The sequence below is a fragment of the Bacillus rossius genome, chromosome 3, assembly GCF_032445375.1.
Source record: "Bacillus rossius redtenbacheri isolate Brsri chromosome 3, Brsri_v3, whole genome shotgun sequence".
Taxonomy (NCBI): domain Eukaryota; kingdom Metazoa; phylum Arthropoda; class Insecta; order Phasmatodea; family Bacillidae; genus Bacillus; species Bacillus rossius.
In genome coordinates, this window is record NC_086332.1 from 23,138,103 (window position 1) to 23,155,886 (window position 17,784).

The window sequence follows — 17,784 nt, forward strand, 5'->3', positions numbered from 1 at the left end:
ATAATATTTTGTTCTGTTGTATACCCAGCTAATAAATAAAAGAATATTCACACAAGTTAATGCCGTACTTCTCAGTACTGGTGACGAGGATGTGATTCTGCATACATTAATTGTAACTGCAACAGAACATACAGACACAGTACAAAGGAATTCAATGTGATGCAGCCACAGGGTTGGGATGCATATGCGGAGTGCTTAGAGTTCTATTTCCAAGCAAATGAAGTTAAGGTCAGTGGATAAAAAAAGATCCTTTTATTGCAGTGTTTGTGGCCACATATTAGATTGTGAGGTTACTTGTTTCACCAGTGAACCCAGAAACAAAAACTTACAAGTAAATTATAAAATTGTTGAAGAACCGCTTTACATAGAAACCTGAAATATTCCAAAAGTTAAAGATTCATCAATGCAATAAACATGTCAACGAAATAATTTTGGAATACACAGCTGAATTACAACGCCTGGCAGAACACTGCAACTTTGGAGATAGCTTGGACGTAACCTTGAGATACAGGTGGGTTAAGTGACGAAACTGTGCCAAATAGATTGTTATCGGAACCCATACTGACGTTTGATCAAGCTCAAGAAAAGGCTCGCTGCTGAAGCTGCTTTCTGCAGAACCAAGGTGATTGGAGGGATTCAGCATCTGTTGTCAACACTGATGAACTAAGTCATAGCACTGAATGTTTTTTCTGTAAGAGAACAGGACATGTTGAAAGTGTGTGCAAATTTAAAATGGCATAATTGGTTAAGATTAATGCATGTACAGGAGTTACCAGATGACAAGTGGGATGGCAGCATGTTAGAACCAAGGCCTAATGAATACACTATAGTAGTCGTTAATGACTGTTTGGTCGAAATGGAAGTCGACACTGGAGTGGGGATTTCTATTGTGGATGAACTTACATTCCAGAAAATTTTCCCTCATCAGCTACTCAAGCTGAGTGAGGCAGATTGTGTGCTGCAGAACTACAGCAAAATATTTTGGAACTGCTGGGGTCTATGTTGAAGTATGCTATGGCTCACAAGGTTGTACCCTTTAATTGTTTCCAACGGCCAGAGATGATCCCTTTAAGGCAGAAACTGGATGAGAATTTTGGGAATAGCAGTGAAGGGGTTGCTATGCATTGGTGAAATGGGCAGTAAAATCATAAATGAGTTTACAGAGGTTTTCAGTAAAAGCTTTGAAGAGTACACTGGACCACCTGTACAATTTGAACTTGACCCAGCTATAGTTACTGTGCATCTGTAACCTTGCTCTGTACCTTTTGCCCTCTATTGAAAGGTGAAAAAGGAAATAGATAGGTTAGTGTTACTAGGAGTTTTTACACCTGTCAAGCATGCAGACTGGGCAACTCATATTGTCATTACACTCAAGCAAAATGGGGATGTTAGGATTAGCGGAGATTTTAAATTAAACTTAGATATAGCTTTGAAAAATATATTTATCCTGTCCCATCTGTCACCCAGCTGCTGGTGAACTTAATGGCAAAACTTTTGCAATGATTGATCTGACACAACTATTCCAGCAACTTGATGAAGCAGCAAAAGCTCAGACCATAGTTACTCACAAGGGAGCATTTCAGGTAAATTGGTTGCAATTTGGTGGGTGTTTTTCCCCGGGAATATTTCAGTAATTTTTGGAAGATTTATAATCTGGGATTGATGGTGTTCCATATTTCAACAATGTAGTTGTAAAGGGTGCATCAATGGACGATTCCGTAGCAAAGTACGGCAAGTACCTACTCCAACTATTTAAGTATCCTGGCATTCACTTGAATGCAGAGATGTGTGTTTGAGGTTCCAGAAGTAACTTTCCTGGGGTTATGTAGTGGACAAATATGGTATCCGACCAACACTGGATAATTTTTGTGACATTCATGAAGAAGTTATACTTTCTTACAAGGAAGAGTTACAGGCATACTTAACTTTTATCACACTTTCTTAGCAGACTAAGTAGATGGTGCAGAGCCGCTTCACAATCTGTTATGGAATCAGTGCAATGGAAATGTATGCATAAGCATGAAGCAGCTTTTGCTGCCAATTAGTGCCTTTTGACGTAAAACTCCTTACTGGTATATTATGACCATGGATTACCACCAATATTGACGTATGCTGCAAATTAGATGGTATTGAAGCTTGCCGCCGTCCAGGTTCTCGTGTTCGAGACCGGGCGTGTATCCTAGCGGAAAAACTGGTTCTGATTCAAATTGTATTCCGGGAGGGCACCAGGTTAGCTCAGCGTCTAACCAAATTTGGGTTTCGTGGGTGCGTTGCCCCTGCGTGGCCCGCTAGGACCGTCGGCGAAGTTCGTGGTTGGAGAGGTCCCTAGCTGGTATCACATCACAGGCCCTGTGCAGCATAATACACTGATTCCTAACTGGGATAGGAAGGCTCAATACAATAACAAACACAAACTCCAGATTTATACTGTCGATGACACGTCGCGCACGGAGTGTGCAGAGTGGTCGTTTAATCAGCTGGACAATTACAGTCACAAATACACTTACATTACACTTGCACGGCATACATGGAATTACCCTACAAAATTACACTTGGTTAAAAATGAGTGCTCTGACGCACTGTCACTAGTTTAAGCCCTCACGCCAGCCGAGGTTAAGGGGGAGGTTGATTGGAGATGGCCAATCCCGAAAATTGCTAATTTGGCGGCGCCCGTATTCACCTGTGTGAACCGCAGCCCGCAGTTAAATTAGATGCAAAGCTTTACACGTAGCTGTTGGTGCCTGTGCACTCGACATTGAATAAAAGTTCATTGGTAGTGGGAGTTGGCCCGTGCCGTAAGGTGAACTACCCCGCGTAATGTCACGTGCGGGGAGTTTAAAGTTAAGCGGCTGGGTTAGGCCCTACACCGTAAAAGAACCGAGGATGCACGGGGGGTTTACGTAAACGAGAAAATAGGTTTAGGTTGATGACTATAATTACCAGAAATACTGCTCCCCGTGGAACACACGTCCGCCCCGGTTCGTGAGTAGCTCGGTACTGGCGTTTTCCCTTGGCGCGAGGAAAGGTCTCAGCGTTCTCTCACGCCAAAGTTGCTAAAGTTCCGTTATTCGGAATTTATTTCAATAATAATAAGCTGAGAGCAGCTCTAACTTCATACATTAATTATTCTTAATTGATCTGATTGGCAGATGGTCTTTAATAATTACGGTTAGTTTGACGCCGTCCCCGCTACCTCTGATTATTTAAACGTAATTGTTGTCCGGTTCGGATCTCAGGGAAGGTTCGGCCTTGTGGCTAGAGGTAGGGGTCAACGCAGTAGGGCCCCCCGAGCTGTTGAGGCCACTCGGGACGCCTGAATAATAACACAAAACCTCTTCAGATAGTTGGTGAATTTAATACAGCACAGCCCAATACATGGTGCTGCCCGTTCTGGCCGTAACGGTTTGCCCGACGCGACTAGTCACACGCGCAGCTCACTTCCTCAGTGGCGGCTCACGATTCTTATGCGCGTGAGGGGCAGACTCGTATACGTGACGCGAAAGTTACAAAAGACACTGACATGGCACACGATATTTTGAAGCACAATACACTACACTAATACCTAGCTCTGGATAAACTGGGCTAGCAACACGTAGGCCCGTGTCTCCGGCGACTCTACGTGGTGACTAGGTGTGTCCCAGGGACTGAATCGTTATTAAGTTTGGTGGCTCACTGCCGTACGACGGTGATACATAAGCCCTGACATGACGAATTACACTTAGGCGAACAACTATTCCACTAACACATTACACTTGATAAACTGGGCTAGCAACACGTAGGCCCGTGTCTCCGGCGACTCTACGTGGTGACTAGGTGTGTCCCAGGGACTGAATCGTTATTAAGTTGGATGGCACGTGTTGCCTGCTGGCTGCCCCGTGCGGGCCAAAACTAAGTAGCCTGTAGGCTAGGTTGGGCGTGAAGCGCCGACGTACAAACACATACTCTCCCCACAGTACTTACGTATGACGTAAAACACTCATCTCGGAGCACAGATTGAATTAAGTTAAGTACCTCATGGTAAATTTAGGCCGACCGCGGAACTATACAAAAGGTTGAAAAGAAATTACACTATGGAAAACTACATGTCGGTGAATGCAAAGGTTGAAGGTTCCGCGTTGCGCGCAGGCTGCCGGCCTGGTTGAGCTCTCGAAGGACACTGCAGGTGTCGCCGCGCACGACCCCCCTCCCCCGCCAGCCCTCCCGCGGAAACGTGTGAATTTCGCGGGAAACTGAACCGGCCAGGTTCGGGACAAATCGCACGGTGAAACATGGTTTTGCAAAGACTGAATTATTAATTAATGAAAAATAATGTTAAATAAAATCCTGTGGAAAAACATAATTATAACAATTTGTTGTAGTGCGGCGGAAGGATATGCCACACCCGGCCGGATCCTTCCGCCGGCGCAGCACTCGTTGCACGGCGATCGCCTCGACGCACGCACTACACTTAGCTGCGCGCACGGGCGCGTTCGGTGCACACGCTTCTAGGAGACGTTGATGAGGCATAGCGGTCTATGCGACATAGAGGAGCATTGGCGGTCGGCGTCAAATGCCCCCCCTTCTCTGAGACCGCTATGTGCATCAACGCCTCACTACACACACACACACACTTAAAGATACGCCGGCACACTGACCTGGTACACCCGGGGCGGCGTCGGGTACCTGTGGGTCAGCGTCATCGGCGGCCGAGGTGGGCGGCGGCGGCGTCGCGGCGCCTTCAGCGGCAGGCGGCGGCGCTCCCATGGCGGCGCACGTGGCAGGCGGCGGCGTCGCGGCGCCTTCAGCGGCAGGCGGCGGCGCTCCCATGGCGGCGCACGTGGCAGGCGACGACGGCGCGGCACCTTCAGCGGCGCGCATGACGTGCGGAGGCGGCGCGGTGCTTTCAGCGGCGCGCATGGCATGCGCCGGTGGCGCGCCCACAGTGGCGTGCGTGGCGGCAGCGTGCCCTCGGTGACGTGCGCGGCGGGCGGAAGTGACACGCCCCCTGTGACGTGCGCGGCGGGCGGAGGTGACACGCCCCCTGTGACGTGCGCGGCGGGCGGAGGTGACACGCCCCCTGTGACGTGCGCGGCGGGCGGAGGTGACACGCCCACTGTGACGTGCGCGGCGGGCGGAAGTGACACGCCCCCTGTGACGTGCGCGGCGGGCGGAAGTGACACGCCCCCTGTGACGTGCGCGGCGGGCGGAAGTGACACGTCCCCTGTGACGTGCGCGGCGGGCGGAGGTGACACGCCCACTGTGACGTGCGCGGCGGGCGGAGGTGACACGCCCACTGTGACGTGCGCGGCGGGCGGAAGTGACACGCCCACTTTGACGTGCGCGGCGGGCGGAAGTGACACGCCCTCTGTGACGTGCGCGGCGGGCGGAAGTGACACGCCCACTTTGACGTGCGCGGCGGGCGGAAGTGACACGCCCTCTGTGACGTGCGCGGCGGGCAGAAGTGACACGCCCACTTTGACGTGCGCGGCGGGCGGAAGTGACCCGCCCTCTGTGACGTGCGCGGCGGGCGGAAGTGACACGCCCTCTGTGACGTGCGTGGCGGGCGGAAGTGACACGCCCTCTGTGACGTGCGTGGTGGGCGGAGGTGACACGCCCACTTTGACGTGCGCGGTGGGCGGAGGTGACACGCCCACTTTGACGTGCGCGGCGGGCGGAGGTGACATGCCCCCAGTGCATTGTGGTATGTCGTCGGCAACCTGGTTGTCTCCCGGACTGGGTCGCGATGTGGCCGCTTTGAGACGTGCGGCCGTGCCAGTCACTCTCCCAGTGGCTGGAGGCGGCGTCGTCGGTGGTGCTGGAGGTGGCGTGGTGGATCCGCAGTGACGCTGCGTGTGATCGGCGACCTGGCTGCCTGCCAGGCTGCATCTCCCTGTGGCTGTGTCTGTGTGCACGGCCGCGCCTGTCGCTTTCTCAGCGGCTGAGGGCGGCGTCGGTGGTGCTGGAGGTGGCGTGGTGGATCCGCAGTGACGCTGCGTGTGATCGGCGACCTGGCTGCCTGCCAGGCTGCATCTCCCTGTGGCTGTGTCTGTGTGCACGGCCGCGCCTGTCGCTTTCTCAGCGGCTGAGGGCGGCGTCGGTGGTGCTGGAGGTGGCGTGGTGGATCCGCAGTGACGCTGCGTGTGATCGGCGACCTGGCTGCCTGCCAGGCTGCATCTCCCTGTGGCTGTGTCGGTGTGCACGGCCGCGCCTGTCGCTTTCTCAGCGGCTGGGGGCGGCGTCGGTGGTGCTGGAGGTGGCGTGGTGGATCCGCAGTGACGCTGCGTGTGATCGGCGACCTGGCTGCCTGCCAGGCTGCATCTCCCTGTGGCTGTGTCGGTGTGCACGGCCGCGCCTGTCGCTTTCTCAGCGGCTGGGGGCGGCGTCGGTGGTGCTGGAGGTGGCGTGGTGGATCCGCAGTGACGCTGCGTGTGATCGGCGACCTGGCTGCCTGCCAGGCTGCATCTCCCTGTGGCTGTGTCTGTGTGCACGGCCGCGCCTGTCGCTTTCTCAGCGGCTGGGGGCGGCGTCGGTGGTGCTGGAGGTGGCGTGGTGGATCCGCAGTGACGCTGCGTGTGATCGGCGACCTGGCTGCCTGCCAGGCTGCATCTCCCTGTGGCTGTGTCGGTGTGCACGGCCGCGCCTGTTGCTTTCTCAGCGGCTGAGGGCGGCGTCGGTGGTGCTGGAGGTGGCGTGGTTGAGTCGGCCTGACGTGTCCACCCGGTCTCCGCGTGCCAATCGTACCACAGTGGTTGGACGGGTGTGACGTCTTCCATCTGCGGTGAGGTCGTCACCACCCCATATGGCGGGGGCGGCGTCGGCGGTGCTGGAGGTGGCGTGGTTGATTCGGCCTGACGTGTCCACCCGGTCTCCGCGTGCCAATCGTACCACAGTGGTTGGACGGGTGTGACGTCTTCCATCTGCGGTGAGGTCGTCACCACCCCATATGGCGGGGGCGGCGTCGGAGGCGGCGTCGGAGGCGGCGTCCTGTTGAGGACGGACGTCTGGGTTGTCAGTGACGCGGGCGGCATCATGGCTGTTACCGCGGCGTGGTGGTTGGCCGCGTGTGGCAGCGGCGATGCGGGCTGCGTTATGTGCTGTCGTAGCGGTGTCCGGATTACGTCCGGCCCCTCGGTGTCCGCTGCGGTGTCGTCCTCCTTCCATTCGTCCTGTTCTTCGTACTCCCAGTTGTCCCCTGGGCATGGGTAGCCCTCGCTTGCCCATGCCTCGTAGGCCTCCTGGAAGTCGTTCATTTCTAGTGACTCGTGGTGACTTGTGACGTTGCTCCACTATGCATGCTCGCCGCTTCGTCACGACTCATGTTCGTGCTCATGTTCGGCGCGTAGCAGCTGCGCAGCTGCGCCACCTGATCCGTGTGCGAGGCGCGCGGACTTCCGCTCCCACAGCCGTTATCTCGCCTGGCGCGTAACTTGATGCGCGTCTGGCGTGTAACTTGACGCGCGCCTATCGCCAGGTGCCCGCTCCTTTGGCTGTCTGCGCGTCGCGTCCGTTTCCGCGCGATTCCCGACTTCCTACGCGAGCCCTTACTGGTACACTAATTTGAAGTATAAAATTTGAAAAATTTGAGAAAAAATTTGAAAAATTTGAAACAAAATTTGGAAATTAATTTTTAGAAAATGAAAGCCACACTAGTCGGGCGCCAATTTGACGCCGTCCCCGCTACCTCTGATTATTTAAACGTAATTGTTGTCCGGTTCGTGATCTCAGGGAAGGTTCGGCCTTGTGGCTAGAGGTAGGGGTCAACGCAGTAGGGCCCCCCGAGCTGTTGAGGCCACTCGGGACGCCTGAATAATAACACAAAACCTCTTCAGATAGTTGGTGAATTTAATACAGCACAGCCCAATACATGGTGCTGCCCGTTCTGGCCGTAACGGTTTGCCCGACGCGACTAGTCACACGCGCAGCTCACTTCCTCAGTGGCGGCTCACGATTCTTATGCGCGTGAGGGGCAGACTCGTATACGTGACGCGAAAGTTACAAAAGACACTGACATGGCACACGATATTTTGAAGCACAATACACTACACTAATACCTAGCTCTGGATAAACTGGGCTAGCAACACGTAGGCCCGTGTCTCCGGCGACTCTACGTGGTGACTAGGTGTGTCCCAGGGACTGAATCGTTATTAAGTTTGGTGGCTCACTGCCGTACGACGGTGATACATAAGCCCTGACATGACGAATTACACTTAGGCGAACAACTATTCCACTAACACATTACACTTGATAAACTGGGCTAGCAACACGTAGGCCCGTGTCTCCGGCGACTCTACGTGGTGACTAGGTGTGTCCCAGGGACTGAATCGTTATTAAGTTGGATGGCACGTGTTGCCTGCTGGCTGCCCCGTGCGGGCCAAAACTAAGTAGCCTGTAGGCTAGGTTGGGCGTGAAGCGCCGACGTACAAACACATACTCTCCCCACAGTACTTACGTATGACGTAAAACACTCATCTCGGAGCACAGATTGAATTAAGTTAAGTACCTCATGGTAAATTTAGGCCGACCGCGGAACTATACAAAAGGTTGAAAAGAAATTACACTATGGAAAACTACATGTCGGTGAATGCAAAGGTTGAAGGTTCCGCGTTGCGCGCAGGCTGCCGGCCTGGTTGAGCTCTCGAAGGACACTGCAGGTGTCGCCGCGCACGACCCCCCTCCCCCGCCAGCCCTCCCGCGGAAACGTGTGAATTTCGCGGGAAACTGAACCGGCCAGGTTCGGGACAAATCGCACGGTGAAACATGGTTTTGCAAAGACTGAATTATTAATTAATGAAAAATAATGTTTAATAAAATCCTGTGGAAAAACATAATTATAACAATTTGTTGTAGTGCGGCGGAAGGATATGCCACACCCGGCCGGATCCTTCCGCCGGCGCAGCACTCGTTGCATGGCGATCGCCTCGACGCACGCACTACACTTAGCTGCGCGCACGGGCGCGTTCGGTGCACACGCTTCTAGGAGACGTTGATGAGGCATAGCGGTCTATGCGACATAGAGGAGCATTGGCGGTCGGCGTCAAGTTAATTTGTGTAAATTAAGTTTAAATGTTCAGTCACACCAGAGACTGTTCGTCGCTTGCTGACTGCTCCAGTGGCTAGTTATACATAAAAAACGGGGAGGTAATATTTACGTTAACACAACACTATAATTAATTAAGGCTGAAGGCCGCAAAGGAGGCACTCAAAAACTTATTATGGCAAGTTCACACGAGTGACTTGGGCACTCCTGCGTCGCACTTTCCTTGGGCGGGGTTATTAATTAATATTGAAGTTACTATTAAATTATGTTTGATTGTTAATGAACTGGGGTCGAGGTGTTTAATTATTTAGACACGGCCCTTGGTTCTACCTTGGCATCGGAGGCTCACCTGACTCGGGTGGACCATGGCTATGGGTACGTTCCATTAGCGGGGTCGGATACTGGTGGTCGCGGTCCGCGAGTCGCGCTGTACTGGCGTCTGGCCCCTACGCGAGGGAAGGGGTGAGTTTCCTGTTGCGCCAGAGTTTCTAAAGTTCCGTTATTCTTAAAAAATTATATTAATAACAAAATGTAAGTGGCTCTAAATTCACACAATACAACCTAATAATTAACTCTATATATTTTAGAAATGACATGTAACAAGTTTGTATAAAATAAGTTTGAATTATCAGTCACACTGGAGACTGTTCGTCGCTTGATGACTGCTCCAGTGGCGAATGATAAATGCTAATTTGGGGCGGTTTTAATTAAGTCACATATTACACTATTGAAATCAGGCTGAAGGCCGCAAAGGGGCACTCACAGCTGTTTTATTAAAAAAAAACTACACATGAGTGACCCGGGCACTCCTACGTCGCACTTGTGTGTCACGGTGTTGTTAATTTAAAGTGGTGTATTCTTTAAAGTGTATTGAATTTACTGTGTACGTGACTCGGTTTGTCTTGCCGATTAAGTTAAGGGCGTTGATAATACCTAAGTTCCGCGGCGCTCGTCTGACTCGGGTGGGCCATGGCTAGGGGCGCTTTCCGTTAGCGGGGTCGGATACTGGCGGTTGCAGGTCGGGCTTTAGGGTGGCCTTCGGTCGGAAGACGTCAACTTTGTGTGGGGATTGGCCGTTCATGGAGAAATTGTCACCTTTATTATTTAATTTGGTAATTTAGATTAACAGTGAATAATTATTGTCACAAATGTTTAGTACTTTTCTAACTCATAACCACCATAGGTATTTAATTATATTTGATATGGTATTATTATTTCTACCTCTACTATAATACACTGAACTCTGTTGGAATAATTGGCTTAATAGATTATTGCTATCAGATTTACATATTTTTTTTCTAGATTAAATTTTTAAAACAATAATCTATTTTATAAATGATAAATTTAGACTTTAAATGACCAGGCAAAAACCCACTTAAGATGGAGTTTTAAAATGTAATGTTGATTTTTCATTTTCTCATTACTATTAGTTTAAGAGCTATTCCTATTAACTTAACAGTATGCCTCTCTTGCTATTTATGATCTGTGACAAATATTTTCAAGATATATTTTTAAGTGTGATATAATTTTTGTAAAAATTCAAGTGAATAAACACCACATAACTGTTCAGAGCTATACTGCCCTTATTAAGCTTGCGATAAACGTAGCTTGGCCTATAATTATATAATGTATCGCTTTACGTGTTAATTAGCGTAATCACTGATTTATTTATTCCCAAACAGTATAATTCGGTAAAATATATCTCTATTTATTGTGGTATGGCCTTTCGTGTAACCGCAGCTTTACCTTTTGTTATTTTAGTTGTTTCTTTATATCGCCGCGAGAGTTCTCTAGTGTAGTTAGTAGCAAGATGGCAGTTTGTTGTTGTCGCAGTATTATTGTTAATCTGGCAGGACAGTCATGTTAAAGCGTGTAATGAGGGATTCCGTATCGTAGGAAACGAAAATTTATTCGTTTGAAGTGTTATTCGTTACCAGTGTTATCGAGTCCGATGGGTGCTAAAGCAAGTACGGCAAATGGGGAAGGTTCGAGCCCACGTTCACGAACTTTTTCAACTGGCAGTGGTTCGGACGTTGGAGCAGTAGGTACTACTGGCTTCAGCTTGCTACGTTCTATACCTGGTGTTGTGTCAAGTGATCGTCAAAGAGCACGGTCCTTATCCAGTGTCCCGGATAGCCACTCCAGTAACGAAGCAATAGGGATACCGAACTCAAACGCAGGGGCCTATGACATATCCGAGCCTGTGGAAACTGACAGCTCACCTGAGGACCACCTGTTAGATAGCCCTTTAGCTGCTAATATCAGTCTTGGGAGAGTTTATACCGCGCATTCATTGCCGTCACACATTTGGTCTCTAAATGGTAAGTAAAAAAAAAATTAAAATTTTTTTGCTTGCATAGTGGTTGTGTAAGTATATTATATTTATATCAATTACTATTATATTAATTTTGATAATTTTTTCAATACTTTGCTATGCCAATGGCAAATTATTTAGGTGGTAAGTACTTTCGTTAATTTAATTAGCATACAAACGGTTTAAAAGGCATCATACGATTTGTTGTCTGTGCGTACCGCATTAATTTTAATAGCGGTAATTCTTAGTTAAATGTAAGTTAATTTTTAAATTTTTTCGAATAGGAATTCGTACAAAGTATTGGACTAGCTTGGCAGATAAGCATGTTTACTATTATTACCGTAACTTATCTTATCTGATGTTTGCAGTTACCAAGCAAGTTTGATGGAACATTGTCAAAGCTCGTGATGCACAAATCTCACTTTTATGTTTTGTACGAAATCTGCTCTTAAAACAAGACATGTCATAATATTCCATTTCTGTAAGTTATATTTCTAAATAGCGACATACATTTTCAGAAATGCTTTGTTTCTATTACTACTGACAAGCGGTTCTTTACTATGTTATTTATATACACTATGCCGTGTTGTTCATTGTGGTTTTGTGCTTTACTTTTACGTTAACGCTGTAACTCAGGGCTATAATCCTTCAAAGAATTGACATAATATTTAAAACTTTAAAAGCTGCAATGATTTTCAATTACGTGACTTCAAGGTCATTAAGTTACCATGGTCAATATGGAATTGTGCCGTACCTCTTTGTGTAAAACATTTTATTTTCATAAAATTAGTCATTAACTTCGTAATGTATAAAACTTAATTTTGATATAAAAAATTGATAATGGGGAGTTCACTTGGAAGGTTTGCATTAACAATTTACAATACGATCGTTACTTGAGATACGCGCATGTTGAAAGACTAGGTTACGTAGAGTTTCCAAAAAAATATTCAATAAAAACTTACGTGGTCGTAAACATATGTATTTGTAAACGGAACAAGAGAAATGTTAGTAAACACACATGAAGTTGAAAGATCCGGTAATAAATATTTACCTAATTTAATTTGGCTATCAATGAATAATATAATGATTGTATGATGCCCGCAACAGTTTTATTTGGTAAATATGTAGTGTACGGATTAGCGCCAAAAAAAATCGTACAAATATGAAATAACTTTCATTATATGCTCTTTTACGTCCTCTTTTCATAACCGCCTGCGGAGATAAAAAATTCCAATTACTTTTGGAGATATCGCCGTTCTTATTTTGCAATACAAGACGTACGTAATCATTCGACCGTCGGCATTTTATATTTTGCCGTGAACAACAAGGCGCCGTTAAAATAGTTGCAAATGCCTGAATGATTGTTTGACTGCATCTGGACGAATTATATTTATTTTTCAGTCCAGGTTTTCTGTAACTGCGCTCTAGTTTACTCTTCAGCCCTCTTCGAGAAATTACCATAAATTACCCAATATCGACTGAGGATTGCCGGTAAAATAGTTGCAAATGCCTGAATGAATGTTTGACTGCATCTGGACGAATTCTATTTATTTTTCAGTCCAGGTTTTCTGTAACTGCGCTCTAGTTTACTCTTCAGCCCTCTTCGAGAAATTACCATAAATTACCAAATATCGACTGAGGATTAACGTACAGAAGTTGGGCATTGATAGCGCCTATTACTTTAAAAGCAAGATAATCCGAATCATACCGCTGGGGTGGTCAAGGAATGGCTGTTGTACAATACACCATACACCTCACATCCTGCAAACACCACCCCCGTCTTCATACTTTAACCCCATTGAGTACTTATGGGAGATAATAAAACAGGTACGGATAAAAACGTTTTACAAGTAAAGAATTGAGTGAAATAGGTTCAAACATCACACAAAATCTTGTAGTATCAATGCTAAGAAGACAACGTGCAGTAACCACTTCAGAAGGAAATGCCACTAGTACTGAATTTCTGGTGTATTTTTTTTTTTGTTTGGATTTTAATCGTCCATTTGACAATAAAAATGTTTATTTTTACTGTTTTTTGTTATTGGGGACTATTATAGATACCAGTAGCATAACAAAAGTGATGTCACCAAGATGGCGTAGCTTACGTCATTACCACCCCTACATTCTTACAGGACAAGCACGGGAATATGGGGTTTTTGGGAAGGGATGTATACACACACATTTAATTTTTTGAATGTTATATTTTTTCGGTATCGTAAAATAGAATTTATGTCCCCCCCCCCCCTCCCCTCGGACCGCCTTGACTATTTTGTGATACCGATATTTCATTATCAAAAAAATTATGTCTGTAGACGTTACGACTTATAGCGGCATCGGTAAATTTAACATCGTGCCCTATTTATTACAAACCATCATTATACTTAAACATAATTATTGCTGGAAAAGTGGTAAATGATGAATAAAATACCAGATCGCAAAATAGAGTTGACCGGGTGGGATTGCATTCTAGTTCACGATATCGAGAAAATATCTCTGAAAGTCTCACTGTCACAAATTAAATACTGATATCGCAAAATTAGTTCGTCAGGTTCACAATACCGAGAAAAATCACCTCGGAAAGTCTCAACTTAAACCAATTAAATACCAATGTCATAAAATAGACTAGACCGGGTGGGACTGTAATCTGCTTCACAATACCATAAAAATTTGATCACGAAAATTCTCAAAAAAATAAATACTGGTATCATAAACAAACTATACTGGGTAGAATTTTAGTCTTCATTACGATACCCAAAATCTTTAATTTACCAAAATGTAATTCGTGAAAAATACAGCGTCTACAGTACTCTGGCCAAAACTCATGTTTTTACCCGCTTATACCGTAATATCGTAACAGACCTCTATCACATGATACACTGTTCCGCCCAGACTATATTAAAGCATTTACTTCGTTTTCATTACCTGAACCTAACAACGTATTAATTTTAACCCTTACAACACATTCAACATATATAGACTTTGCTTAATTCCTCCATACACACTGTTGTATATATCCAGCCGACTTACCTCTTATCGTAAGTAATTTCGCATCCACTTTCTACTCTTGAACCCATTCCAACATAGTTTATTAACAATTTACAAGTATTCGTTGCCGACATTTCTTATATTTTCCGTTACCTTATTAAATCAACGAACATTATTACAATTCACACGCGCTTTGTAATTTGAATTACTGCCACTAACTCACAAAGCAAGGAATACGTGTAATATTCCCCGACTAAGTACGGCGAAAATAAAAATTTTGTGAGCAATATTTGCCAGTGATGTTTAACATCTAACCTCGGTAACGAGCCAATTAATGTGTTCTCATGTTCTAAATACATTTACAATGTGAAGATAACTACTTCCCAAACCAAGAAACAACCACACATCAACATTTTCAATTCCATTGCTACCCAAATATGAAATCCTACTCGATTAAAACCACATTGGTCTACTCCTATAACATTATTTTCCCTACTTTTTTTTTTTTTTTTTTTTTTTTTTTTTACCTGTAAAAAGCTTCCGCGGTGTCCGGTATCGCCATTGTCCGTGGTCAGTGGATGAATACTTTTTCGACTAACTGTAAATCCCCATACCATTATGCTTCCGCCGCCATACTTGATTGTAGGCTGCAGGTTCTTACACTGGAGCTCATCGTTCTTTTTTTCTCCAGACACATCGTTTGTCGATCAATGAAATACACAGGATTTGCATTTATCAGTAAACGACACACGCCTCCAAAACTCCGGTGATTTGCTAAAGTACTGTTTTGCAAAAGAGCCTAATTTTCGTTGCTTTTAAAGGTTTTCTTCCGGCTTGTGTGTCCCACTAGTCCAGCACTGTTAGTGCCAAATTTCACGTGGCGATATCGGGGCTGACATGTCAAAGTCGATATGTCGAGACCGACGTGTCGAAGTAAAATTGTGGGTGGTGGTGCGTGGTGGGTGTTCACATTGACCGAACGAAACCAAGGCGCCTCTTCGCAGCCGGTCGGCTCGTAACAGCGCGTCAGCAGCGGGCCTGTTGCGGCGCTTGCGTCACCGCCCGAAGACACGTCTGCCGGCGGGGACCATCGACAAACAGGCTGTAATGCGGCCCAATTGAAGGACGACCCTGTGGTGGGGGGAGGGGGTGGCGAGCTGGTGGACGTCGTCGCCCGGGCCAAGGAACACCTGAGCCTCGTGTAGGGCTGTTTCCTAATTCAGTTATGTTACGAACCCCACTCTCTTTCTGGTGAATTTATCCCGCAAACTACTGCTTGGCTTCTAGGTTGAGGCCACGTGCTTGAAAAGTGATGGTGTTTACACGATATCTTCCACACGGCGCCGAGTGGCCTATCGGACGCCAGGCAATAAACGGCCGAGTAAATGATACATGGGAGGATCCGCCCCCGCCATTTCGCTTTCTTCGCGAGATTATTTATTCCGCGCCGAGGCGTCACGCTCGAGTGGCGTGGCAAGAAGGGTCGATGGATCGATTCGTTCGTTTGAGAGCGCCGAGCTCTGGGCCCGCTGCGACCCTGGACGAACGACGCGGATACCCGACTGCCGACACACCCAGGTTCAACAATATAGCCGTCATTACCGTGGTCGGCTGCTCTCATCCGCGCACTCAGGAGGCAGGCGCACGTCGATTTGCAGGATTTCTGGCCATCCCGCTTAGGCCCGTTCTACAATGGCAGTACGTCATTGTGTGAGAAGCCACGTTGACTATGGCTTATACTCTAGGCCCATATGCCAGTGTCAGTAGAAACATTTTTTTGACTACACATGTTCAAATTAAACATTTTTCAACGAACCCCCTCCTCCCCGTCCAAAAACATTCCTGTATCCGGCAATGAATGACTCGGATACGGATCTCATGGAATGAAGTATTTACAATGATACATACGCATGCGGTCACTGACCTGTACGGAACGCCCAGCTCTTCCGTTTACGTATTTAGCTGCGGTGGTGGCCATGTTTGTTTACGTTTCAAATACGTAAAAAAAAAAAAAAAAAAAAAGTCCAAGAATATCTAGGTTTTTATCATTGCTTCGTGGTTTATTTTTATTATACTCATATGTAAAACCGACCATGTCAATGTGATTGTATGTCAAAATATTTTCAGTAAAATTATTATTTCATAAGCGTGAAATAAATTATCAAATCACAGATCAACTTTTAGACTTTTTCAATTGTTTAACTTTCATGAAATGAAAATATACAGCGCATACTTTTTGCATAATTAGCTGCCAAAGTTACATTTTTATCGTTTCAGGGTTTTGTAAAAAAGGAGAATTTAATTTATTGCAGAACTGAAACTTTTTATGTTTAACTGTAATGCCACTGGCTACTTCAAGAAATGGTTTGAATTCCTTTCAGAAAATTATTATTAATTTTACCTGGCATTTAAAAATTCTTAAATTTGTTACGATTTTGACAGCCAAGAAACATGAAATGAGTTTTTGTGATATAAGTGCATTCCGTTAGGTTATGTATACTGTGCTTTAACGAAGCCAAATAACTACATTAAACTATAAAATTCGTAGACTAGAGCTATGTGTGTTAGTAAAACTTATTTTTTTTATGTGCGATTTCTCTACAAAAGCTTAAATTGTTTATTCAATTTATAATAAATGTGACTTTCTTTAGGAGTGTTTTATCAACAATGAAGTAGTTTTACGCCATAATATTGCTCGTCTATGAAATTGCGTATTTACTTACTTTGATATTCAAGCAGATGTAGCCGTATGCATGGCATGGAATCATCTTGTTCGCCAAGACACACTTCTTTTTTGGCTTACGAGCTCGTCTGTTTCGTTTTAAACACTTAGCTTCCGGAATGTAGTTCACCCACACGCCTCACCCCAACCATCGTTTTCCAGATGTTTTCCTGTTTGTGACTTCCTTGGCTCGGGTTTGATTTCGTAAACCGCAGCATCCAAACTGCGAAGTTGGACTTGAAGTAAGATATCTACCGGAGGTTGTGATCAGACAGCTGCATGATAGTTATTTACAGTGGTAAATAGTGCATTGTTTAGTGGGAAAATGAGTAAGATTTCGCAAGTCTACAAAAAAGTGTTAATTTTAGTCTGATACCATACATTTTATCACACAATATATTAAAAACTTTTGCATTTTTGGGTAATTTTATAAATGAAATTTAAGTTATTTAGTAAAAAAATATTTATTTCAAAAAAATTTAAAAATTAGCGTATAAATAGAATTGATAGCAAAGAGCTAATTTTCCATTCACTATAACGCAAAAAAAAGTAATTGTTACATTATTTCTAGGTAATTGCTCATTTTTGCGTATCCAATTGTTATTTAAGATAAAGAAAAGAATAGGTTGTGTTTGTGATGCAAAGCTTTATAATTATTAAAATTATACTTGATTTTTAAAAAAAAATATGTATAAAACCTTTTAGGAACATTGTCCCGGGGAGAAATCGTTTTGTATAACATATTCA

General features: G+C 45.8%; 1 protein-coding gene across 1 annotated transcript in view; it reads left to right on the forward strand.

Annotated features, from left to right (window-relative positions):
- The first annotated feature begins 10,801 nt into the window (after positions 1 to 10,801).
- LOC134530345 (E3 ubiquitin-protein ligase ZNRF1) overlaps positions 10,802 to 17,784 on the forward strand; it is a 68,380-nt gene continuing 61,397 nt past the window's right edge. Inside the window, exon 1 of the mRNA XM_063365096.1 lies at positions 10,802 to 11,337. Coding sequence (XP_063221166.1) covers positions 10,968 to 11,337 — 370 coding nt within the window. The 5' untranslated portion in view covers positions 10,802 to 10,967. The remainder of the gene's footprint in view (positions 11,338 to 17,784) is intronic.